The 26,044-nt window shown below is 32.4% G+C and overlaps 1 protein-coding gene across 1 annotated transcript in view; it reads left to right on the forward strand.

Moving 5' to 3' along the window:
• mRpS22 (mitochondrial ribosomal protein S22) overlaps nucleotides 1-26,044 on the forward strand; it is a 107,473-nt gene that overhangs the window by 51,396 nt on the left and 30,033 nt on the right. Inside the window, exons 5-6 of the mRNA XM_085815017.1 lie at nucleotides 3,471-3,554; nucleotides 15,047-15,192. Coding sequence (XP_085671143.1) covers nucleotides 3,471-3,554; nucleotides 15,047-15,192 — 230 coding nt within the window. The remainder of the gene's footprint in view (nucleotides 1-3,470; nucleotides 3,555-15,046; nucleotides 15,193-26,044) is intronic.

Here is a 26,044-nt window from a genome sequence, read left to right on the forward strand (position 1 = left end):
AGAAAGCGAAAAAAGAAGAAAAATAAAGCATTGGCAAAGGAGTCTCAGAAACATGTGGTCGTTATCAGTACACACGTGGTCGTAACCGCATTTTGAATCAGATTTACACTGACCGCCTACTTTTACTGAGTCCAGGCTATCTGATCAAATATGTTTGTTTGATGCTTTTTTTTTTTTTTTTCTTTTTGACAAACATGTTGGTTTTGTTTGATCAGATAGCCTGGCTCAGTAAAAGTAGGCGGCCAGTGTAAATCTGATTCAAAATCCGGTTACGACCACGCGTGTACTGATAACGATCACATGTTTCTGAGACTCCTTTGCTAATGCTTTATTTTTCTTCTTTTTCCCCTTTCTAGTAATTTTGTTCTCCTGATGAGGCGGGATCTTTAACTGCCCTCGAAATCGATTGAGTGTTTTAACATATGTATGCTAAATACAAGGTTGTTATTGCGATTTTAATTGTCACATTGGCATGATTCTCTGCTATTCTAAATTGAATACATATTTGAAGTTCAGAAACAGTTTATTATAAAGTCTGCTAAGTAAGCTCATATTTTGAGCAATCATGTAAAAAAAAAAAAAAAAAAAAAGGTGAGCCTTTTTTTTCATTGGATACTTTTTTAGATTGTAATATCCTAGCTAAAATAGAGTTCCTTGAAAGCTAAAATACTGAAGAACTAAATAGCAACTATTCGCCGATTCCTTGTATGTAAGTAACAGCTCCGTAGAAGAGTTAAAACACACTTTTAGTCTAACTCAGAATTATAATATTTATGTTTGGCCTCTATTGGGCACACAAGAAGCCTTCACTTGAGCTTTAACTCAAAATAGAAAATATAAAACTAATCTAATGCTAAATAAAATTAATCAGCTAAAGCTGCATAGAATCAAACTCACAGCATTGGCCCTTAATTAAGAACTATCACTGTATACTAGCAGGCATATATTAAGTACTGCCACAGAATAGCGAGCTTTAACTATAGCAACAACATGTCCGAAAGGCAGAACGTGGTTTCCTACTGAAGTAACTCAGACCTCAGCTTAAATACTCATTTCTACCTTATTTGCATAAATCGTAACACTGAAAACTCATCCTGGCAGGGAAATGTAGGTAGAAAATTAGAAGCTAAAAGAAAAGCGTGTTCCAAAATAAAAATAACTATTAGCAAAATGAAAAAAAAAAACCATACAAGATCTTGATACTAAACCGGACATACTCACTTCATTTCTTGTTTCACATCAATGCCTGTCTTGACACTTGCTTTTTATTACAGTGCCCATCAAAAACCTGCTTTGATCTTTTCTTTACCCAATTTGTTAGACTATTTATCTTTTAATGACATCTAAAAATAGCTTTAATTCCCTGTTGATGGATCTAGTTTTCAGTATATTGCTGCAAGAGAACTGAATAAAGATTCCCTTGTATAGAAGTAAATTCAGGTGGTGCTTAGCTATAAACGTGCTTTAAAATCCATGTGAAGTTGCTGGCTTTATCTTCTTAAAAATAATTTTCAAATCAATTTTAATATCTGTTAGATATTATTATAGCACTAACACATCAGTGATCTAATTTTAAACTGTATAGACCAGGTATCATTTCTGTGAAAGTAATGGAATATTTTGCAACTAAGTGATTGCAAATTGCAAATAAATGACCCAAATCATTACAGTGCAGAACTGTGGGAACTACTAGTATAAATGATAGCATTATTAAAATGCTATTTTTATAGCTCATCTTTGATATTAGCCTCACTAAATAAGAAATGTATGATATTTTTTAAAATGTCAATTTTTTTTAATGTATGTAATTTTTAAAAATTCATAAACAATTACAGTAAGACTTCTCATACACTTTTTTGGCCATTTCTTGGCTTTAGGGATGATGGGAGCAGTGACCCTCCCTCCACAGTACTTTTCATAGGTTATTGATGAATATCTAGGCCTAATTTGGTGTGGCTATATTAAATGGCATGCTGTCCAGACAGTAGAGTGGTTAAGAGAGCTTACTGCGGTACCGAAGGTCTCGGGTTTGAATCTCAGTGAAGGCATGTCTGTAATTGTCTGTTCCATTGTAGGAGGTAATGGTGGCCCACCTTCCACAATGAAGTGGCCACCATTTCCAGCTTTAGTAGTGGCCAAGCCTAAGTTGAGTAAATTGCCTGCCTATGGAAAAAGTGTTTTGTAAATGGCAAAGAATGTCTTTTCTTAACGTATATATAATTTTAAATTTTGACTTGTTAGCTATTTTTTTAGCAGTAGCATATATTGATTAAAGAACAATATGTTCTTATTCCCTACATATAGCTTTTTCAAATTTTATGACTTAAACCTTATTTGAAAGCTAGGAAGCAAAGTGAGTGCAGTTTTCTGAAATAGATAATGCTGGTAAATGATTTGCAATTGATAATTTATCGATAGAAATTTAATATGAAGAATGAGAAAATTTATTGCTGTATGATTTTAAGAAAAAGTATATATATTTCCTGAATATTTTTACAATTTTTCCATTCCCCCCCCACCCGGAACTGCATTTTGTTAATAATATAGTTGATAAGTTTCTTTAAATTTCCTGAACTGTGTTCAGTTTGTGACTTGTGAATGTAAAATTTGCACAGTTCATTAAGCTTCATATTAGGCATTCATATACAGTACAATACAAAATAATCCCCAGCAACAAATCTGCTGAAACAAATACATTATATTAATTGTGTATAATATTTATAAACAGTAAAATTTTTATTTTAATTATGATTGTATTTACTGTTTAAACTACTGCATATTTTATTACAATATGATTCAATTTATAATTATTGATATTAGTGTAGTATGCAATGTGCCCCTTTTGTGATCATATCAAACTGTAAACTACCAAAAGAACTTTGTTGATCCTGCAGCTGATATAATACTCAAACAAATGAATCGTACTGGGGAATTTTGAAGCTAAAGATTCTGTACAACTTGGGGATTACTGCACCACAAATGCTTCCATATTTTCTTCCAAAAGCATGATGGAAATCTTATTAATAAAAATGGTGGCTATTTTTTTCTGATGCTGCATGAAAAACAGGACTCTTAAGGTCACTCCTGCTTTTGCTTGAAAGCAGTTTAACTTGAATGGAATTAAAAATTTAATATGTTATTAAATTAATTAATGGAATCATTTTCATTTAGGTATCTTAATTATTTGTATTTATTTTCATATTTAAAAACAGTTTTTTAGTTTTGTCATCTAAGAAATAAATAAATAATTAAAAGCAACAGTAGATCACATACTATATCAATACTAAGTTATTTAATTTTTTTTAATTTGCTTATAATATAATTTTTATGTCATGTATTTGGATAAATCTAGTAATCTTTAATGTATTAAAATTATTTTTAGGAATTTGTTAATAAATTTTTAGGAACTTAATATATTCTTCACTATAGTGTATAACTGTAGTTATATAATTCTAATCTCTCATGTATAGCGACTTCTTGATGAAGAATCGTATATTTTTGTTTTGGATTCTGCTTGTATTCAGTTTGAACCTGATGATCCTGAATACCACAGGGTGAGTTCTTTATATTCTTTTTTAGTTTGATGTATAATTTATTTATTAGAATGATTTTGAAGAAACTTAAATGTATGTTTTGCTTCAAAACAGTAACAGGAAATGACAGAAAGCATTGTTTTAGAAAAGCACGTAGTTTATTTATTGATGCAAAATAAAGCTTCTTAATGTAAAAAGATAATAATTTGCATTACTAAAATATTTATTTTGAAATCGAAGTTTTTGTGCTTAAGAATGTTTCATTTGTTTTTTCCTACTTAAAGCTATAACAAGCCTTTATAAATATGAAATATAATCATTTATTTTCATATTTATTTTACACTAGTTAATAAAAGTTTTCTTTTGTTTAATATATTATTTTATCATAGCATTTTAAAACAATACTAGCATTAGAAGTCAACTTTTGTTTTCTCAAAAGAAGTAAAATATTATAGGAAATAAAATTAAAATAAATGAAGAATACAAATATGTTAAAACTTTTAATTTAAGCATAAAGGTCCCAGTTCTGGAGACTTTGGTGCCAATTTAAATCTGGAGTTTTGATTCTTCCTCTCTTTCAATAATGTAAAAATGTGAAGATAATTTGGTGCTACTTTGGTAGGCGGGTGCATGGATTTTTACCCTCCCCCCCCCAAAAAATCGCATTTGGCATTAAATGATGAACAGTACGATTTATGGCAACCCATTGCTGGACCAATGATTTTTTTTAACCCACAGTTTGAGTGCTATAGCATTTAACATCATTTAATTTTTTAAATAATGCATTTTAATATGTATTAAATATTATTTATGGCTGTTAAATATTCAAAATCAATTTAATTTTGCATTTTTATTTGAAATATTGATTTTGTTATATATGATATTTTAAATAATTTTATGCTGTGGATGATGTAATCAATGATGTCATTTTATTTTTTAAAAAATGTGTTGTAATATGTATAAATCTTGTGTTTAGAATATTTATGTGTGTTAAATGTTAAAATACAATTTAATTTTGCTTTTTATTTAAAAAATTGATTGAACTGATTTTAGTATTTATGATTATTGGCTCACTGACTGGTTATAGGATATTTGTGCATTACTGCATTATGTAAGAAATGTTATTCCATTATCCATACACACAAGTTTTAGAGTTTCTTCTGTGCCATTATTGGAAAATACCAACAATTATTGGTATCAGATGTTGGCAGTGGCGATAAAGGCAAAGCATATTTTGCTTTCCTTAAATAAAGCTAAGACTAATCTAAATAAAATTCATGCTTTATTCTGAAAATTAAAATAAAGTAAGCTAACACTGTAGCCTTTACATTTAAAATCATTTGAGCGAAAGAAAACTAGCATTGTGCTAACTCATAACAACACATTCGCCGATATCGGCGTACATATAATACTCGGCCAACCCGCCGATCTTGACCTCATCGACCAATCAGCGCCAACCACGTTAGCTTACCTCATCAAAATTTACATAAGGGAAAACTAAAGCCAACAAATGGCCCTCTTTTCCTCATGCAAAGACAAAAACAAAACTTCCACAGAATTACAGAAGTTTATAGTTTAATTCTATTATACGAAAACACTTATTGTCTTTAAACACTGAAAACATCTAAACAAAACTTCCTTAAATTAACAGCAGTTGCCGCTTTTATAAATAAGTCCACAGTATTTAATTTACTGGTGATAAATTCAAGGTCAAACACTCCATCATTTACTAGTTTTCTAATAAAGTGATATTTTATGTCTATGTGCTTAGTTCAGCGATTTTCTATTGGCGATCTAGAAAAATCAATGGCAGACTTGTTATCACAAAATAGTTTACATTCTCTTAAATTAAACTTTAAAATTTCATTGTGTAAGACATTTTTCGTCCACATTAATTCCTTCGCTGCCTCCAATAAGGCGATATACTCTGCTTCCATAGTTGATAAACTTACACATTTTTCTTTAACAATTTTCCAGATTATCGGTACTTCAGCTAAATATAATATAAATCCTCCCATGGACACGCGGTCATCCCTATTACTTGCATAATCAGCATCTGAATAACAATATAAATTTAGATGTTTAATCTTTGATAAGTTTAACTTATATAATTTAGTACTATTGAGATAACTAAGCAATTTCAACAATGCTTCCCAATGCCTAATTCCAGGATTCTCCTGAAATTGTGATAAAATATTTACTGCATATGTAATATCAGGCCTTCTCTTGTTAGCTACAAAAACTAAACATCCCAACAGATTTCTAAAGGGTAATGTATGCATTTCCACAATTTCTGCTGTTGTAGATGGACAATCTAATTTTGTAAGAATAGTGCCTTTAGCTATGGAAAGTGAAGTTATTGGTATCTGGAAATGTTTAAATTTTTCAAAAATTTCTTCGATATATTTTCACTGATGTATAAAAACCCCATTCTCATTCTCTAAGAATTCAATTCCAAGTAACGTTTTAGTTTTGCCTAATACTTTAAGATCAAAAAACTTACTCAGCTGTGAAGTTACTTTATCTATACTATATTGATCTTTACTAAAAAATCACAATATCATCTACATATAACAAGAGAATTACATCTGAACTCTTATAAACACAATTACACCATTGTATTTTCTTAAAATGTAGATTTTCTAAAGTACTTTCAAATTCACAAAACTATTCATGGCCGCTTTGATGTAGATCGTAAATGGCCTTGTGTAATAAACATACTTTATTTTTCTCTTCAATAAATCCCTCTAGTTGGGTCATATATATTTTCTCATTTAGGTTTGCATATAAATATCAATTCTTTACATCTAACTGACAATTAGTCCATCCATAAAAACATACCAGGATAGTGAAAAATATTCTTATGATTGAAAAATTTACTACAGGATATATGTAAATGTCATCAAAATCTTCACCTCTTTTCTGCCTGAATCCCTGCGCTACTAAATGTGCTTTGTATCTAACCACTTGATTCTTTTCATTTCTTTTTAGCATATAGACCCATTTGTTTCTTATAGTTTTATTTTCTGGCTTTTCGACTAATTCCCAAACCTTTCTTTTCTTCATTGTGTCGATTTCTTCTTTCATTGCCTTATCCCATTCTTCGGCATTTACCGATTTCCGTGCTTCTTTAAAATTTTGTAGGATAACAATTTCTATGGAATTTGCCTCTTCAGACACAAAGCTAGTCTCCTGTTCTACAAAATTAATTTTCCCCAAGTATTCGTTTTTTTCCACTAAAATCAAACTTATCTTTTTCAAATTTAATATTCCTTGCCTCACAATACTTTTCAATATCATTATAGGATCTAAAGCGGGTGTCTTTTTCCTCTACTTAATAATATATGTCTGTACGTGTTCCGTCTGGCCTTTTAACTGCTTTTCTTTGCCAGTTTAAGTCTGATACTTTTTTCAAAGTAGATTTGTCATCTGACAACTTTATTTCTTCTCTAGAAGTTTCCTGTTCTTCATCTGATTCTGCTAATAGCTCAAATTCTTCTAGTCTTTTAAACTTAGTTTTTGATTTCTGTTTCATGATGCCATTTGCTGCATTCAGTTTTTCATCGAACTTCACATTACAGGTTTCTATTAATCTGCGTTCTTCTGGTAGCCATATCCTATAACTCCTAGTTTCCTTCGCATATCCTACCATGGTTCCTTCTTTGCACCTCATTTGTAATTTATTTCTAATCTGTTTTGGCACACCAACATAGGCTTTACAACCAAATATTTTAAAATAAACAACACTGGGTTTTCTATTTAGGAACGTTTCATAAGGGGTTAGGTTGCTTTTATGACATACTCTGTTACACGTATGTACGAAACAGCCAAGAGCTTGTGCCCACCATTCTTTTCCCATTTTACTGTCATTAAGCATAGCTTTAACTGCGTCTAATGCCGTTCGGTTAAAACGTTCACACATACCATTCTCTTCTGGGGTGTACGCATTTGTGCATTCAACATTAGTTCCATTTTCAGCTAAGTACCCTTCGAATTGCCTTTTACAGAATTCCCCACCGTTATCGGTGCGTATACTTATTAATTTTCTGTTCGTCACTCTTTCCATTTGCCTATGATAATTCTTAAAGTTGTAGAACGATTCATTTTTATTTTTCATACAATACACTGTTACTAATCTACTATAGTCTTCCACAATAGCGAGGAAATATTTACTCCCACCCTTAGATGGAACTGGTAGTGGACCACAAACATCTAAATAAACCAACTGTAATGGTTTATCTGATCTCTTCGGAACAATTTTAAAAGTTATTCTACAAGATTTAGCAATAATACACAGTTCACACCTCTCCATTGGTTTTTCAATTTCTGGTAACTCTTCTACTCTTTGATTCTTACTAGTATTCTTAATATAATCAAAACTTATGTGGCTAAATCTCTGATGTCATAGCATCGCATTGTCTACTTTATTTAACTTTCCAATTTATGTACCGTAACCAGCTTCCTTTTTATCTGTTGCATATCTAAATGGTTTTACATGATAAAGTACGTCATATCGTTTAGCATAGCATAATCTATCCCAATTATTAAAGTATATCCACATCTTCCCTTTTGAAATCACAAAATGAGCACCTGCCTTTTCTAACCTTGCTCCCAATAGTAAATTTCTTCTTAGATTCGGATTATATAACACATTATCTAACACAATCCAATTTATTCGATTGCCTACTTTTACTACAAATTTCACTGTACCCTTTCCTAGTACTTTACTTTCACAATTTCCTACAGCTAAAGACATACGTATATCGTTTATTTCTTCAAAATTTGTTATTAAATTTCTATTATTACAGAAATGAGTTGTAGCTGCAGTATCTATGACCCAATTAAATTTATCTGCATTACATCCTTTATCTGTAGTTGTTACATAATTTTCTACTAACATTAATTCTTTATATTTAAACTGTCCATTTTTATCGTCTATTTTAAACTTCTGATTTTTACTTACATTTCTTTACATTGAGCGATTAAGTGTCCAAATTTATGACATCTGAAACAAGGTCCTATTCTCATATTCCCCATATTTTTCTTAGATTTAGTTTTATTTTCAACTCTATCTTTCCCTGCATTTGAACTAATACTATTAAACACGCTTACCTTGCTGTCTTCTAAATCGGCATATACCTGGCGAAGTCGGCTTTCTTCCCTTACTAGTTCTTCAGCAATTCTTTTCAGTGTAAAATCTTTGTCCTTCCACCTATATATCAACTGTACAATGCCGGAGTATTCCTGGGGTAATCTCCTTATTGCCTGAAATCCTTTAAAAAGATCTGCCAAATTGTGACCAGCTTCAGCCAACTTCTTTGCAGTCATTCTTATTCTCACGATGAGTAATCCTATTTCTTCAGTTGGCTTATATCTAATACTAAAACATTCATCCAGTGACTGAATTATCCTTGCTCTTGTTTTGAGTTCGAATTGCTTCTGTAGAACTTCCCATGCTTCTTTACCACTTGAGCATTCTTGTATCAGCGGTCTGAACTCAGTTTTAATTCCATAATATAATGTAGGGAAGGCTCTATTCTCTCTCAATGTGAATTCCTGCTTTTCATGTCTTGTTGCACTTTTATCTAATTCTTCTTCTTTATCCTCTATGAAACTCCAACAGTTTCTATCCAGTAACAGCATTTTCATATCGACTTTCCATTGATCCCAGTTGTCATGGTTTAACAGCTCAAAACCTTCAGGTAATAATGAAATCTTCAATTAAGTGTGAGTACATTAATTTGAACAAACTTCTAAGACAGGTTAGGTTCTTTTCGTGGATAACGGCTTTCTTCACCTACATTCCTTCAATGCTGAGTTGAACTGGATGACAGATTAGCTGTTGGCGCTGGGCCCATAACCCTGTTAGCAGTGGCGATAAAGGCAAAGCATATTTTGCTTCCCTTAAATAAAGCTAAGACTAATCTAAATAAAATTCATGCTTTATTCCGTAAATTAAAATAAAATAAGCTAACACTGTAGCCTTTACATTTAAAATCATTTGAGTGAAAAAAAAACTAGCATTATGCTAACTCATAACAACACATTCGCCGATACCGCCGTATATATAATACTCGGCCAACCCGCCAATCTTGACGTCATCGGCCATTCAGCAGCATCCACGTTAGCTTACAGCCAATTGACCTCCGTTCATAATTTGCATAAAGAAAAACTAAAGCCAACATCAGAATCTGATACTTCTCCTTTGAGACTTTATTTTGGCCAACCTGGCTGTGAAATCGGAGGTTCATTTATCACCTGTACCCTGATCTTCGGAATCTAAAAAATAATACCTATTATGGAAATAATTTTTTTTTCTTATTTTTCTAAATTTTTTTAAAAATCTTTATGATCCATTAATTTGCATATAAATTGTTTCATTTATTTATAAAGTTTATGTTTTTTAAAATTATTTTATTTCTGCCCATGCCTTTTCTTTTTCAATTTTTTTCATTGAAATCTAAGTTGTGATTTAGATTTTTTTTAAATGGTGGTACTTACCAATATATGCTTAAAAGTTATTAGATACTAGATACTCAACAAAAACCTAAGTACATACGTTTCTATTATTTTATATATATATATTTAATTTTTATTAAAAAAATTAATACATTAATTTCAGCAATGACTGAGCTATTTTTTACTGTCACAGATGTTTTATCCTTAAATAACTGTATTATAAAATTACTTAGTTGTGTTTCAATTTGAGTAGTGTTTTAATCTTATTAAACATTGGCACAGTATTTTTATTCTATTTCTATGCTATAAAAGTAATAATTTAACCTTACTTTAGTATTTTATAGTCAAAGTAAATGTATTTATTTACAATCACCTGCCATCTTGAAAAAAGACGTATTCATTAAAAGAGTAATACATTATTTTCAACAGTATTGTATATTTTGAAAGTTTAGAATATTTTGCTATGCTTAATGGCATTTTTAAGAGGGCAGGCAATTGTAAAAACTGTGGGGGGGGGGAATCAGCAAAAAATCCATAGGTCCACCTGCCAAAGTAGCATCAATAAATTTTATTCCCTGTATTATTTACCTTAAAAAAAAAAAAAGAAAGAAAGAAAGAAAGAAAGAAAGCTTTGAAGATTTTATATTATGTTCAAAGGAGTATATTTTTAACATTTTCTGGATTAACTTTATTTATTAAATATCATGTTCTTTGCACTTCAACCACATATAATTCAATTCAACAGCAATATCACAAAATATTTAAAAACAGCATATTTACAATTTCCTACAGACGGTCTTGAGCAGTGAAGATAAAAATGTTTTATTCCATACATTTGTTGCCATGCTTGCTTTGAAATCATTCAGTTTCTTAATAAAAAACTTGATAAAGTTTTACAGAATATGAAATAGGTAATAAAACAAATTTGAAATTCCAGACTCGGGCTTATAAGTGCCCATGTTTGGGTGGAGTATTACGTTATTCAAAATTTGATGGCTCTAGGTACTGTCATATTTTCACAATGTGAGAAACATACATACATTCATGCAGATTTCTAATTACAGTCAAAAGTCGTTAATTCGGACACCCATAATCCGGACCTCAAAGCTACAAACTTTCTGCGCATGCGTCGCGTTCACGCGTGTGCACAGGCGTTTACGAGAGCGCGTAAGACCCTTACGGCTGCGAATATGTTTGTGCGCATGCACGTTTAAATTGTAACAGAGTTATACGCTAAGCTAAAGTTATCTAATTCAGTTAATGTTGCCGATTGCGTTGTTCCTTAATCTTCGAATTGGATCCGGCTTATTATTTTTTGCAGACTGTTAGATCAATTTTATAAAAGTAAGCTTGAACTTTCGATTATGTCAAATAGAATTTCCGATATATATTTACTACAAAGCGAAAGTATGTTTTGAAATCCGAAATCTGTTTATCAATTTCACACTGCTCTGAGGCACAGAGGGGGGGGGGGGGCAGAAACGTCATTATTAGATTATGATAGATTAGAAAGATTATGTCAAATAGAATTTCCGATATATATTTACTAATATGTAATTTGTATCTACAAAGCGAAAGTATGTTTTGAGATCCGAAATCTGTTTATCAATTTCACAGGGCAGATTGGAAGTTGATCTGTCAACACTATCCTTATCTTCAGGGCAGATGTTTTTATTTTATTTGGTTTATAATTCCATACTAAGTGTAGTATTTCATTCTGTCTTTGATATGATTTAAATCAAGTTCCTCCTCATTATAATTCGCTTCGGATAGTGAAGAAAGTGACCTAGAGGTTATTGAAAACGAAAACATTTCGATTGACAAATTAGTCCGTATTCTCAACACAGCAATTATAGGACTTGAACAGCGGAACTTTGTAACTAAACAAGAAATTATGTCTGTTTAATAGAATTAAAGAGAAAGTATTATCACATGAAATGAAGCAACTTACATTGAAGGAAATGTTTAATAAAGTAAACAAATAAATATTAAGCTTTTTCTTTTTGTAAATTTTGATACCCTTTAGATCATAATTGTTCTTTATTTCATAAATTACGGTTTCATATTTTTAATTTTATAATTTCTGCATGCCATCTTACCAGATTTAAACTGATGATCTATAATCCGGAATAGCCGAAGTCCCGACGAGTCCAGATTAAGAACTTTTGACTGTATTTAATTTCTTTAAATATAATACAGGGCAATAATATTTGGGGCAGCAATTTAAAACATGATATGCCACCAAATGCCGTTTTGAGACTAAACCCTTTGGGCTAATAAAGTTCTTGGCAAAATTTGACTGTTGTTATCCTCTTGCAGCATCAGTAGATAAAATGTAGGGCTGTTGTAAATATGATCTGCTTTCCCTCAAACCTATTTCCTTCTCTCTTCACACTATTTTGTCTTTACTTTTCAGTGTTGCACATCCTGAGTGCGTTTTGCTGGACGTAAAATTTCAGTTTGTGGGAATGAGAACATTTGTAATATTTTGGCAGTATTCCATGGTTGTAGAAAAGATTATAGCTCTTGTTTTCATATTTCTCAAATCTCACAAACCTATAAAGAAAGTAGTGAATGCAGAACATATTGAAATTAATTTAACTTTAGCATGAAATGAGGTAGCCTGCCATTTACATATATAAATGTTGCATACCAGTATCATAGTAGCCTAAGTGTATATAGTTGTAGAACTATTTCAAAACCCCAAAGATCATATCCTGATGAATTTGGCATGCTGTAATAGCATATTATTTGTATATTATTACTACATACCAATAATATATTGGCATGTAAAAGTAACTTTATAAAATGGTTTCTTATTCCTATGCTATATCAGAGGTGTTATTGTTGTACTTATCTACATATATGAGTGTACATTCCCCAGAAGGATTTCAAACATAAGTTCAAAATTGCTCATCATTTGTTTCAGGTTATGAGTGCCAGTGGTGACAAAATGACATTATGCTCAGTACTACCTTAATTATGCTAACATGATAAATATATCTCTCGTGATGCCAAAAATATACCTTGTAGTTGTTCTAAGACTTTTCACTATGTTTACCTTCTGCATTCATTATGAAATAAATTCAAAAATGCTTTGCAACTGAAAAGGGATTGCACGTAGGGCCTAATTATGTACAGTCAAAAGATTTTCCGGATTATAGATCATCAATTTAAATCTGGTAAGATGGCATGCAGAAATTATAAAATTAAAAATATGAAACCATAATTTATAAAATAAAGAGCAATTATGATCTACAGGGTATCAAAATTTACCAAAAAAAAAAGCTTAATATTTGTTTACTTTATTAAACATTTCTTTCAACGCGTGCATGCGTAAAGCATACATTACGTATAGTCGAAATTAGAAAATTGCAACCAGAAAACTATTGGTGTGTATTCATGATATTTATAATGACGAGGAATTTGATTTAAATCATATCAAAGATGGAGTACATCGAGATGAAATACGACATTTAGTAAGGAATAATAAGCCGAACAACTTAAAAACATCTGCTCTGAAGATAAGGATAGTGCTGACAGATCAACTTCCAGTTAAATGCGTGCTGCAACGTCCCCCCTCCCCTCCGCAGAGCAGCGTGAAATTGACAAACAGATTTCGGAATGGTTAAAGAAACAAAAGATATGCCTCTATCCATTTTTTGCAGCAATTCCACTTTTTGTTTGATAGACATCGAAATATGCTTTCACTTTGTAGATCTTTGGCAGTATCCAGCATCGGAAATTCTATTTGACATAATCGAAAGTTCAAGCTTACTTTTATAAAATTGCTCTAACAGTCTGCAAAAAATAATAAGCTGGATCCAATTTGAAGATTAAGGAACAACGCAATCTGCAACATTAACTGAAATAGATGATTAGATAATTTTAGATTAGCTTATACTGTCCGTTATACATTAAACACGCATGTGTCAATGTATTATGCGCATGCATCAATGCATATGCGCAGGCGTAAAGGTACGCACATGCGCCAGCGCATAATGCATTGATGCATGCACAGAAAGTTTGTAGCTTTGAGGTCCGGATTATAGATCATTCTGGATTATGGACATCCGGATTAAAGACTTTTGACTGTATAAGTTTTTGATATGTTGAAATTATTTTTGATGTGAATAGCTATACTTAGAAATAGCAATAAAATAAATGGGTTTCTTTTAATAAATTATGTTAATATTTTCTTGGAACTATGTTACATGTATAAGGTTAGGTTATGTGAATATAGCAAAGCTCACAATGGGCTATATGTTGAATGGGAGGACTGTTTTTGTGCAGCAATTTCTAAGAGGAACTAACTCAGATTCACATTATACATGAAAATTAACCATGCAGCCAGCCCATTTGCCTGGATTCAAATGCTCAAATGCAGGATGAACTGCCAGTATTTAGTAGTTTTTAACAATTTGATTTCTGATGGAGCACTTACATGTGCTTTTGAAAAAGCACTTTAATGTTTAAAAAAAAAATTTTTCTAATATTTGGATCAGCAGAATAATTTTAAATATTTCATTAATTAATCATGCTGAAAATGTTAGTTCTGTATTATAACTTTTGCTTATTTATACTCTTCCATTAAAAATATTTTCTTATCACTTTTTCCAGAAAGTTATGTGTTACAAATGGATGATCAATTTAATTAGTTCCACATTACATTTAATATTAGTCGATTGCTGTAATAAATATTACTTAAGTATTTTGGTCGTTTTAAATTTATATGCTCTAAGAATGTGGAAAACATTTAAGCAGGTTAAAGCACTCAAAAATTCATGTATGAAATGAGGAAATGTAGATTGTTGGGAGAATATTTTCTCATCAGCTTTTTAATTTGTATAGATCCTTTATACAAATTAAAAAGCTATATTAGTAATATTTTTAATCAGTTTAAATTATTTGATGATCATTTTATTTATTTCATGAATTTTATTGTAGTTTATAATATTTATATTTTCAGTTTTGTGTTTACTAATATAATAATTGCAAATTTGTTCATTTAAATTTATTATTTACCTTAACATTTAAAATTATCTTTTATGTAGGTTACACATGAAACGTATGACCATATAAGGTTAAAGAAAAAATTTGACATTTTAAGGTCTACAAGACATTTTGGACCAATGGCATTTTACTTTGCTTATGAGAAAAACATTGATGCATTGTTAGTGGATATGATCGAAAGACAGTTGTAAGTATATTTTTTTTTTCTTCTAATGCTGTGGAATTTTTTTATGATGGATCTCACATTATTCTATTCAATATGATCGCATATGATCATGGAAATGATGAGATACTAGCATTAACCCTCTCGCTGTGCATCCCACGATTTCCATGGGCAACGTAAAAGTAGCAAAATTTGCGCAACCTGCGATTTCCGTGGGAATGAATTTTGCAAATGCTCTTTTCCTGTTCAAGGTTTCTTTTTGGCTTTTCTGTGATGTTTATTTAGATGTGGGCTAACAGATAGCGTTAGTTGTCCACATTTCTGTCAAATATACAAGAATACGTAATGTAACATTTTGCTCGCGCTTTTCAGAGCTCAAAGATGTTTGGCAGGAAGCGTTTCACGAGTGATATATCCTATGTTCCTGAAGACATTTCAGACACTCATAGTAGCCTGTCTCTGATTTCAAGAATATTGAAGCTAGTTATAGCAAAACTGATGACAATTTCTCAGATTCCTCTGCAGATAGTGATGAATTTGAAAATTCAGTTTCTATTGAAAACGTTCGACAGTGGTCCAAAATAGATATGCAAAATACACTCATGTCCATAAATTAAGCATAATGCAAAATCAGGCAAAGGAAGAGTTAGAAGCAAACCAAATTTGACTCATTTGTAAAGCTTATTTATTAAACAAAAGGTAAAGAGCAAAAAAAGATGCTATATGTTTGATATTATTAAAAAAATTAGCGATTTTTTCTCCCTGGAGCAAATTACAAAAAAAAAAAAAAAAAAAAAAAAAAAAAAAAAAAACAATATTACATGGTTGGTATGATTGTTAATATATTGTATGTCTCCCAGATGATGCAATACAGTCCATACAATGCCTAGGCATGCTGAGTATCAAATTATCGATCTGATCTTGGGGGATATTACACCACTCAAAAAGCAATGCTCTCCGAAGTTCCGGTAGACATGTAGGAGGAGATTGACAGGCTGCAACTTGTCGGCCAAGCATGTCCCACACGTGCTCTATTGGATTCAAGCCCGGTGAGAATACTGGGCAGTCCATACGGGTGATATCCTCCGATTTAAGGCATTTGCTTATGATGTTTGCACGGTGAGGATGGGCGTTGTCATCCATAAACACGATGCCCCAAAACAAACATACATGTTGTTCCAGAATGCCGTCCTGATAGATTTGGATTGTCATGGTTCCAATTTGAACATGCAGGTCAGTTCTGGAACCCAGAATAATTCCACCCCAAACGAGCACTCCTGCACCACCGTAACGGTGTCGTTTAATGATGTTTTCTTGGTGGTAACAGGTACCTGGAGCTCTCCATATGAAAGTTCGGCGAGAATAAGACTGCAAGCTAGACCTGGACTCGTCGGAAAACATCATGCAAGCCCACTGTTGCGGTGTCCACAATGCATGTTCTCTACTCCAGGCTAACCACAGGCGACAGTGAGTTGCAGTAAGTGGAACGCATCTGACAGGTCTACGAGCATATAGACCAATCTGCCCTAAGCGTCTGTACATGGTCTGCCTTGAAATTGTCGTACCAGTGGCTGAAGAGAGCTGACGAGACAGGTCTGAGGCTGTGCTCCGCCTGTTTCTTTTGGCAGTAACTGCCAAATACCGGTCCTCATTCAGCATTGTAACTCTGGGGCGACCTGTGCTGTAACGTCTACTCGCATTACCATCATCTTGGAATCGTTGCCAAAGCCTGGAGATGACACTCTGGGCAATTCCAAGTTCGTCTGATACTTCCAGTTGGGTACGCCCACATTCCAGACGGCCGATAATTCTACCATGTAAAAAATCATCCAAATACGTCCTTTGTGTCATAACTGTTCAGTTATCAAAATATTTTCATTAGTATATATGTTTTTTACCTTTGTATTTTGTAAAATAAATCATAATTTAACCAATATTATTTTCAAAATTTTCCTTTTATATCATTATTCTTCAATTTCAGTATTCTGACAACCTTTTTTTTATGATAATTCTGTATTTTGAAACATTTAATAAAAAATATGCAATTTTTGAACCTATTTTGATAAAAAAAAAAGTATGCAGTGAGAGGGTTAATTACCCTCACAGCAGTATATGACAACTTCATTCAAGCTGTGATTTCAGGTCTTTCATTTATTTTTATGCAAAAGCATTTGGGGAGTGCAAATAAAGTAGAGTCCCACAAACTCAACTTAATATAGACTGAGAGGATGATGAATAACCAAAAATGTTGAGTTTAACGGAAGGAATGGGTTATTCACAATTCACAATATTTTTTCCAACACTTCAATCCATCTTGATTTTATTAATAAATTTCTCTTTTTCCAGTCCCTTAAGGCAGTGGCTGTAAACTGGCAGAGTGCAGTCTGCATGTAGCCTACAAACACATTTTAATTTGCCGTATTTTACATGACCCATGAACACATTTCAGTTTTCTAGAAGAGCCATATTTGTTGTAAATATTCTTACAGTTTTAAAGAATATATATATGTACTGAGCTTATATGCGAGACTGCTGTTTAAGGGGGAAAAGAAAGAATGGGTCTTGTCTTTGATCCTGAATATGTGTATGCTAGGTCATGTGGTTGTAATAACATGAAAAACTTCCCATGTAGGTACAATCAGTAAATTTAGTGCCCAGCCGCAGTTGGTGGTGTTACAGCTTTGTGGCTTTTCTAATTTTTTTTCTGTTGAGTTGATACTTTTAATATAAACACTTATAACAAAACAATTGACGCACCAAGAAGAAATCATCCGATTGCTCTGAAATTTTGTATGCATAAATGTTTTGACCACATTATGCAAATGATTATAAAATTTGATGTCCAGTGAATGAATAATGCAATCTCCAGTGCATCGGAACTGCGCATCCAGTAGATAAGGAGCTGTTCTTGAACTGTGTTAAAAATTTCTATTGCATTGCGATTTAGGATACCTTTCAATGACTATAAAAATGCATTGCAACAGGATTCGAGCTCATAACAAGCAACTGTCAGAATTTGAAAGAGGTCATATCATTGGATAGAAAGAGGCAGGTTGGGCAAATCGGAGAATCGTTCGTCATATGAGTTGAAGCGATGTGGCAATTAGAAGATGCTGGCAAGAATGAGTGGACAGTAGCAGATTCAGCGTCATGATGGTAGCGGTCGACTTAGAGCTGCAACAGATTGGAAGGACAGAGTGATTGTCAGATCAGCTGTCACAGTGCCTAATTCATTGCTATCAACCATCAGACGTGCGACCTGCACATGAGTGTCCACCATGACCATTCACAGACGGGTGATAGAGCGAAATATACGCTTGTAGTGATTGTTACACTACCTGTCACTCATGCCTGCACACTGTCAAGCCAGATTACAGTCTTGCTTGACTTGATCAGGTTGAAATGATGCTGACTGGGGACGTGTAGTCTCTAGTGGCGAATCCCACTTCCAACTGTGTTGTGACGATCATCGAAGATGTGTCTGGAGACGCCCAGAGCAGCATGCTGATTCTGCTTTCACTATTGCATGCCACACAGGCCCTCAACCAGGAGTTATAGTCTGGGGTGCCGTTTCCCTTGATAGCCTGATTCCTTTGGTCATCGTTAGTGGCACACTTACAGAACAGCGGTACGTCGACAACATTCTAAGACCTGTTTCGCTACTGTTCATTTTGCAGTACCCTGGCCTTATTTTTCAGCAAGATAATGTCAGACTGCATATAGCACAAGTTGCTATGAACTGTCGTACAGCTTGTCAAATACTTCCTTGGCCAACTAGATCTCTCTCCCATCGAGCATGTCTGGGATATGATGTGAAGATGACTGCATCTACCAGGGAATGTTGATGATCTAGCATGACAGTTGGAGCAAATTTGACAAGAAATACCGCAAGAGACCATCCGGGAGCTTTATCAGTCTATACCATGCCTTGTGGCAACTTGCAACCAGGCTAGAGTTGGGTCAGCACCTTATTGAGCTCGTTACTTTGTAACTCTGAAATACATCATTCAATTGTTCTGAAATTTTTATCATTTACTATTCTGTACATAATTATCCTATCCACCAATTTTTGTCTCCATTGAACAACTCCTTCATGCGTCAATTTTTTTGTTATAAAGTGTACTTCGTTTGAAGCAGTCTCTGGATGATTAGTAAGATGCATAGCTGTGCAGTTTATATTGCTGTTTCAATGGAAAGGAAATTAACTGAGTTATTAAATCTGTTTATTTGTGCTCATTGTTAGACCTATATTACCTCAGTACCTATTGTTTAGAATTGTGCATAACTTTTGAACATTGCTTTTATATGCAAAGTAATTTTCTTGAATTAATATTGTAAATAAAATTATAACAGTGATTTTTAATAAATATTTAAGCTTGTCTTTAACAAAAGGTGAAGGCAAAGTGTATGAAAAAGATTATAATTTTCAAGAAAAATGAGAAATTGTGTTTTTTGTTTGTTTGTCTTGGGGGGAGGTGTTATACGTAGTAAAGTTTCAAATTTAATATGTATATGTATGTTTGAATTTTTCCCTTTGCCTTATTATTGTTGTTTACATATATTTTGATAAATATTTACCAAATGGCCATCTAATGAAAACAGAAAACAAAATTCATCTGAAAGAAAGAGTTCATAATTTTAGTTTAATAGAGGGGGGAGGAATATAAGTTTGGAAAAAAAAAATGTAAGTATAGAGGGAAACCATGTGGAAAATGCAATTGAACATTATCAAAATAAACTTTGACATAAACCATGTTCAAAGAAAATTTAACTTTAGAAGTAAAATTTCAAACACATTATAAACTTATATGTAACACACCACACAATGTGTGTCATAAAGGAATTGTATCCATACAATAAGATAAGCATATATATATATATATAGCATATATATATATATATGCTTTCAAATTGTGCATTCGGCCTGTATGCAATATGAGTTTGAGAGTACTGTCTTAAAAATCCAATTTCATCGTCATTGTCATGTTGATTTGTTTTCTTTTCTTCTTGTTCAATATTTCATTTGCACAGATAACATAACACAATCAAGCCTGGCCATAAATTTGAGAAATTCTACCCAGAATTAACTGGAAGTTTAGTTTAAGTTTACAAGGTACACTGTGCAGAAGAAAAAAAAAAAAAAAAGGAGGAGGCGGTTCTGTATCTCCCATTCTAGTGGTCTGATTGACGAAATTGAAATTCCGTTTTTCAAGTCTCGAAAGTGCGACTTAAGATATATATTAGATTTATATATAGCATTGTTCTAATATAGGTATTTTGATCCTACGACTCAAATTATGCCAAACTGCCAAGTTTTGTAAAAATCACATGAGCAGTTTTTAAAAAAATCAGCTTGCAAAATTTTAGCTCTTCAATATTAATCAAATTTGGTATATATTTGTTAATATCTCTTTTTTATTAAACTGATTTTATTATTCCTTTCACTTTGAAATTTAGGTTCATTCCAAATAAAACTCACCAATTTTTTGTGATTTATTTTTAAAATTTGTATTTTTATATAATTTTTATAAATTTTTCAAAAAATTTTGAACTATAACCTATAACATTTTTAACATCATCTTAAAGTAGATGTATTTCTAGGCAAAAATTAAGAGTTTTTTTATTCAAAATTTTCCCATGAATTTACATAATTAGCACTTTGTGAAATTTGGCATATTTGTTATAAGCGATAATAACACCAAATATGGTTTACACCCTTTGTTAAAATTATTTGAAAGTATGAACAGTGACTTTTTTCTGCTCATTACAATGAAAAAAAGGAAAGGAAAATAGGTTGCTATAAATTAAGAAGTTCGTAAGTGAATTATTCTTGGTGCAAACTGAAAAACAAAAAAAAAATGTGCCAAGATAAATTTTTGAATTTCTCTGTATATTTTGCAATAAATTAAAAACATTTTTTTATATATAAGCATAATTTGAGTTGTAGAATCGAAGTATGGAGAAAATTTGCCATGTCATTTCAGGAAAAGTCTGATTTTGTGTCAAAATACCTGTATTAAAACAATGCTATATATAAATCTAATATCCTAAGTCATGCTTTCAAGATGTGAAAAACGCAATTTCATCAATGGGCGCAGTAGAACAGTGGATATAGAACTGTCTCCCCCCCCTTTTTTTTTCTTTGCACAGTTTTTTTTTTCTTTGGGTAAGCCTGCCAACAGCTAGCAACAGAAAGGAATGTGAGAGGTAACTGACAGCAGCTACCTGATTTTATCATTGATAGGAAGAATTAGAATTTTTGATAAAAGAAAACAAAACCTGTCACCAAACTTGTTACAAGGTTCCAAGAAATAAACCACAAAAGGAAAGAGACAAAAAATGCAGAATTAGAATATCATAACAAATCTTTGAACAGAACAGGAAAATATAATGATCCTCAAAAACATAAATATATACTGTAGTTACAATAATACAGTAATAAAAATATACTCATACTTTTTGCATCATATAGGTGATTGTTACAGTCTAGCTATTAATAAACTATCACATTATTTTAAAGATAATCTTCTGCTTAACCAGTAGAAATCATATAGGGATAAAAACACTTTTCTGCATTCACTTGAGTACAGAAACTAACCTCATGAATAACTGTACCATATAAAGAAATAATGGGCATATATCTGAATACTCCCCTATTTTTTCCTACAAGGAAGTAAAAAATAGGGGAGCTAAAGGAAGTATTGTTATCGTGAAAAATTTCAGGTATCATATTTCAACAAAAATATCTATTTTGACCATTCTCAAATCCACATGAATGATGATTTTGCTTGACATCTGTACATATGGACAGAATAAAAGAATTCTTTTTTTTTTTCCAAAACGGATTGTAAAATGGATTCAGGATTTTTTTTTTCCCATGACATCTGTATATACTTGCATATGTATGTATCTCGCATAACTCAAAAACAAGTATTGTCAGAATGTTGAAATTTTGTGTATGGCTCTGCTGTAACATATAATTGTGCACCTCCTTTTTTGGTTGCAGTCTGCCACACCAAACATTTATATATACAAGTGGTGATCAAATGAAAACATTATGATACTATCAACAGAGCACTTTGCTGGATTGGAAAACTTTACATCCCTTGATGTTAAAAAACTTTCGAAGGGAAAAAATTAATCCTGCAGAAAAGAAATTAGGTATAAAAAATATTAGGACGATTTCTAATAACAGAATTTTAGTGCAATGCTCTTTCTCAACTGATTGTGATAAACTAAAAGATGAAATCAACAACAAACCTGAACTAATTTCTTCTCTTCCAAGACAAAAAAAAAAAAAAAAAAAAAAAAAAAAAAAAAATCCTGCTGTACTTATTAAAAATGTGCCAAATAAAATTGATGATAAAGATGTATTAACTGTTCTCTTTGATCAAAATCCTGACATTTTTTATGGTAATGAATGCATTAATGACATAAATTTCTGTTTTACTCTAAAAAAATTCCAAAACTCAAAGCATATCGTTGTCGAAATGAAATCCGAGCTATACAGAAAATGCCTATCTTTGGGGTATTTGCATTTTGAGTGGTCGGCTTGTAAAATAGAGGACTTTATCATAATAAATAGATGGTTTAAATGCCTTGGCTATAATTACAAAGGAGCTAACTGCAGAAATTCTGTTGTTTGCTTCAAATGTGCAAAAGAACATAAAAGTGAGCACTGCCAAACTCAAGAAACCCAAGCTTGTGTAAATTGCATTCGTTATAATAGCAAAATCTAGGATGTTGGCAAGAAAGTTGATGTCAAGCGTAAGCCTTTCTCCGAAAATTGTCCTTCTCACATTTGTATGCAGAATAGAATTATTTCTCAAATTAATTATGGCTAACTTTCCCATTTCTGTTCTTAAAGTTATTCAACTTAATCTTCATCGTTCGAAAATGGCTACTCAGCAGCTTGTTTTAAATATGGAAAATTCTAACATTGATATCGCTCTTCTTCAGGAGCCTCACTCTTAAAAATGCTCTCTTTCCAACTTGCCTTCCTCTTACTGGGTTTACTTTGATGCTAATAGTGATACCATTAAAGCTGCTATTATTGTACGGAATCAAAAGCTGTCTACTCTGCTTGATATTAATAATCTTGATTATAATATGTTGTTTCTTCGTGTTACTCTCAATACTGATGATTTTATCTTTTCTTCCTATTATTTTGAACCTAATAGAAATATCAACTTGGATTTGCATAAAATTAATGTAGCATTAGTTTCAAAAAATTGTAATAGATTGATTTGGGCTATGGATGCCATCAGCAAATCTGAAATTTGGCATAGTCCAGTTTCAAATTCTCGAGGTGTTAAACTTTGTGAATTTTTAAGTATGAATAATTTGTTCATTCTAAGCGAAGACTGTGGTCCTACTTTCTGTAGTACTCAAGGTTCAAGCTATATTGACATTACGGTTGTGGGATCTGATCTTCTTGAAGATATTTTGTGTTGGTGTCAATCAGATTATGAATCCCTTTCTGATCATTGTACGATTGAGTTTGAACTATCTGTAGCTTCTAATAACACTCTCTATGACAGAAAAAAACAGCAAAATTGTCTTCAGTGTAAAGAAAGCTAACTGGAATATTTTTTACAATACATGTAAGCAGTCGATTGATGAGTTGTCGCAGTTTATTGAGTGCTGTACGGATAAGCATGCATTAAACTCTCGACTAGAAAATTTTGTCTCGATTCTCTATAACGCATCCAAGGCTTCCATGCCTCTAAAAAAGTCAAGAGTTCATAAGGTACCTTGGTGGACTACTGAAATCTTTACTTTAAGTATGAATAATTTGTTCATTCTAAGCGAAGACTGTGGTCCTACTTTCTGTAGTACTCAAGGTTCAAGCTATATTGACATTACGGTTGTGGGATCTGATCTTCTTGAAGATATTTTGTGTTGGTGTCAATCAGATTATGAATCCCTTTCTGATCATTGTACGATTGAGTTTGAACTATCTGTAGCTTCTAATAACACTCTCTATGACAGAAAAAAACAGCAAAATTGTCTTCAGTGTAAAGAAAGCTAACTGGAATATTTTTTACAATACATGTAAGCAGTCGATTGATGAGTTGTCGCAGTTTATTGAGTGCTGTACGGATAAGCATGCATTAAACTCTCGACTAGAAAATTTTGTCTTGATTCTCTATAAAGCATCCAAGGCTTCCATGCCTCTAAAAAAGTCAAGAGTTCATAAGGTACCTTGGTGGACTACTGAAATCGAACGTATGAGAAAGCAGGTTAACACTGCTAGATGTAGGTTTCAACGAAATCGTAACCCTACTCTTAGAGAGTTATATAAACAAAAATACCTTCACTTGAGACATAGTTACAGCTTAAAGCTCCAGGATGCAAAGCTTAAGTCTTGGAGAGAATTCCTAATGAGTATAAATGAAAGGAATGTTTGGAAAAAGATATATACGAATGGTATAAAGAAAAATTTTATGAAAGGAATTGAAGTCAGTGCAATTTATCTCCCATTTGGTAATTGTACAAAGTCGCTTGAAGAAACTGCTAATGAATAATTCTTAACTGAAGCTTTCTCACGGACCATTTTAGCATGGATAATTTGTTTCATAGAATGATTAGGGCTGAAGCTTCGTTAAATTATGTTGCTAATACAGATCATCCATTTACTATGTCAGAAATTAATAGTGTTATAGAAAACCTTAAATGCAATAAAGCTCCTGGTCTTGATTCTATTTCAAACGAAATTTTGAAGCAAGTTCATAGAATGTTTCCAAATTTATTCTCCAAAATCTTCAATGCTTGTCTGAGGCTTGGTTAATTTCCTCGTTGCTGGAAAACAGCGAATGTCGTTTTAATCCCTAAGAATAGTGTTCCTCATATCCCGCATTTAGATAACTTGAGATGCATTAGTCTATCAGGTTCAATGTTCCGCCTTACTTTCTTTGGGAACATGCAAAGACCCTGACTCGGAACAGAGAGCTAACTAAAGCTATGTTCAATAAATGTGGGAAGTAGACAAGAAACACAGGAAGGGTATACGAAACCCTTTATTTTTCACTCTTTACAATAATTTCCGTACTTCGGAATACAGAGACCAACTACTTGTGGTCTGAATGTAAGAATATAAAAATATTTAACTAAACTCTAACTTAACTTTGGAATAATAAACAAGGGCCTACGTGGAAGATTGGCCGTATATTAACAGGAAGCCGTATGTAGTACAGAGAACTGTTAACACTACAATACGTTTAAAATTATCACAAGGATTAAACCTCTGGCCTGGAAGGCAACCAGCAACCGAGTAAAACTGCAAAGGTAAGCGGCCTGCTTCGACTAACTCCTTCCTCTCTCTCGCTTGGCAAAAAGCCACAACTTAAGTACTTGGCGTTCGCCAGACAAATTTGCATAAATAAGTTAAAGCTTTTAATTCTGGCCGGAAGTAGAAAATAAGAAGTGATAGTAAAGATTTAAAATAAAAATAAACGTTAGTAAAACTTAAGATCCTTACAAGTCTTCTTCCCAGTTTAGGAAAATGCCTAGAAAAGCTGTTTGTTAATAGAATTACCTGGTTCTTACATAATAAAAAAACTGCTAAACAAAGCACAGTTTGGTTTTACCCCTCATAAGAGTTGTGAAGATGCTCTTTTGTGCTTAAAATACATAGTGGATGAAGGTAAGAAGAGAAATTTACACGCAGTTTTAGTGTTTCTTGATATCAAAGGTGCTTTCGACAACGCACTGGTGGCCTGGGATACTTGTTTTTCTAAGGAAAGCTGGTATTCCGTGTAATATTTTCCGCCTTATTAAAGATTTTCTGCATGACAGATCTGCATTGCTCTCCCTTGGCCACGTTTCTTCCTCCCACATTTTGGAAAGAGGTTGCCCTCAAGGCTCGCTTTCCAGA

Source organism: Stegodyphus dumicola, chromosome 4, assembly GCF_044657685.1.
Source record: "Stegodyphus dumicola isolate Sdum_Otavi_A_Nest chromosome 4, ASM4465768v1".
Lineage (NCBI taxonomy): Eukaryota > Metazoa > Arthropoda > Arachnida > Araneae > Eresidae > Stegodyphus > Stegodyphus dumicola.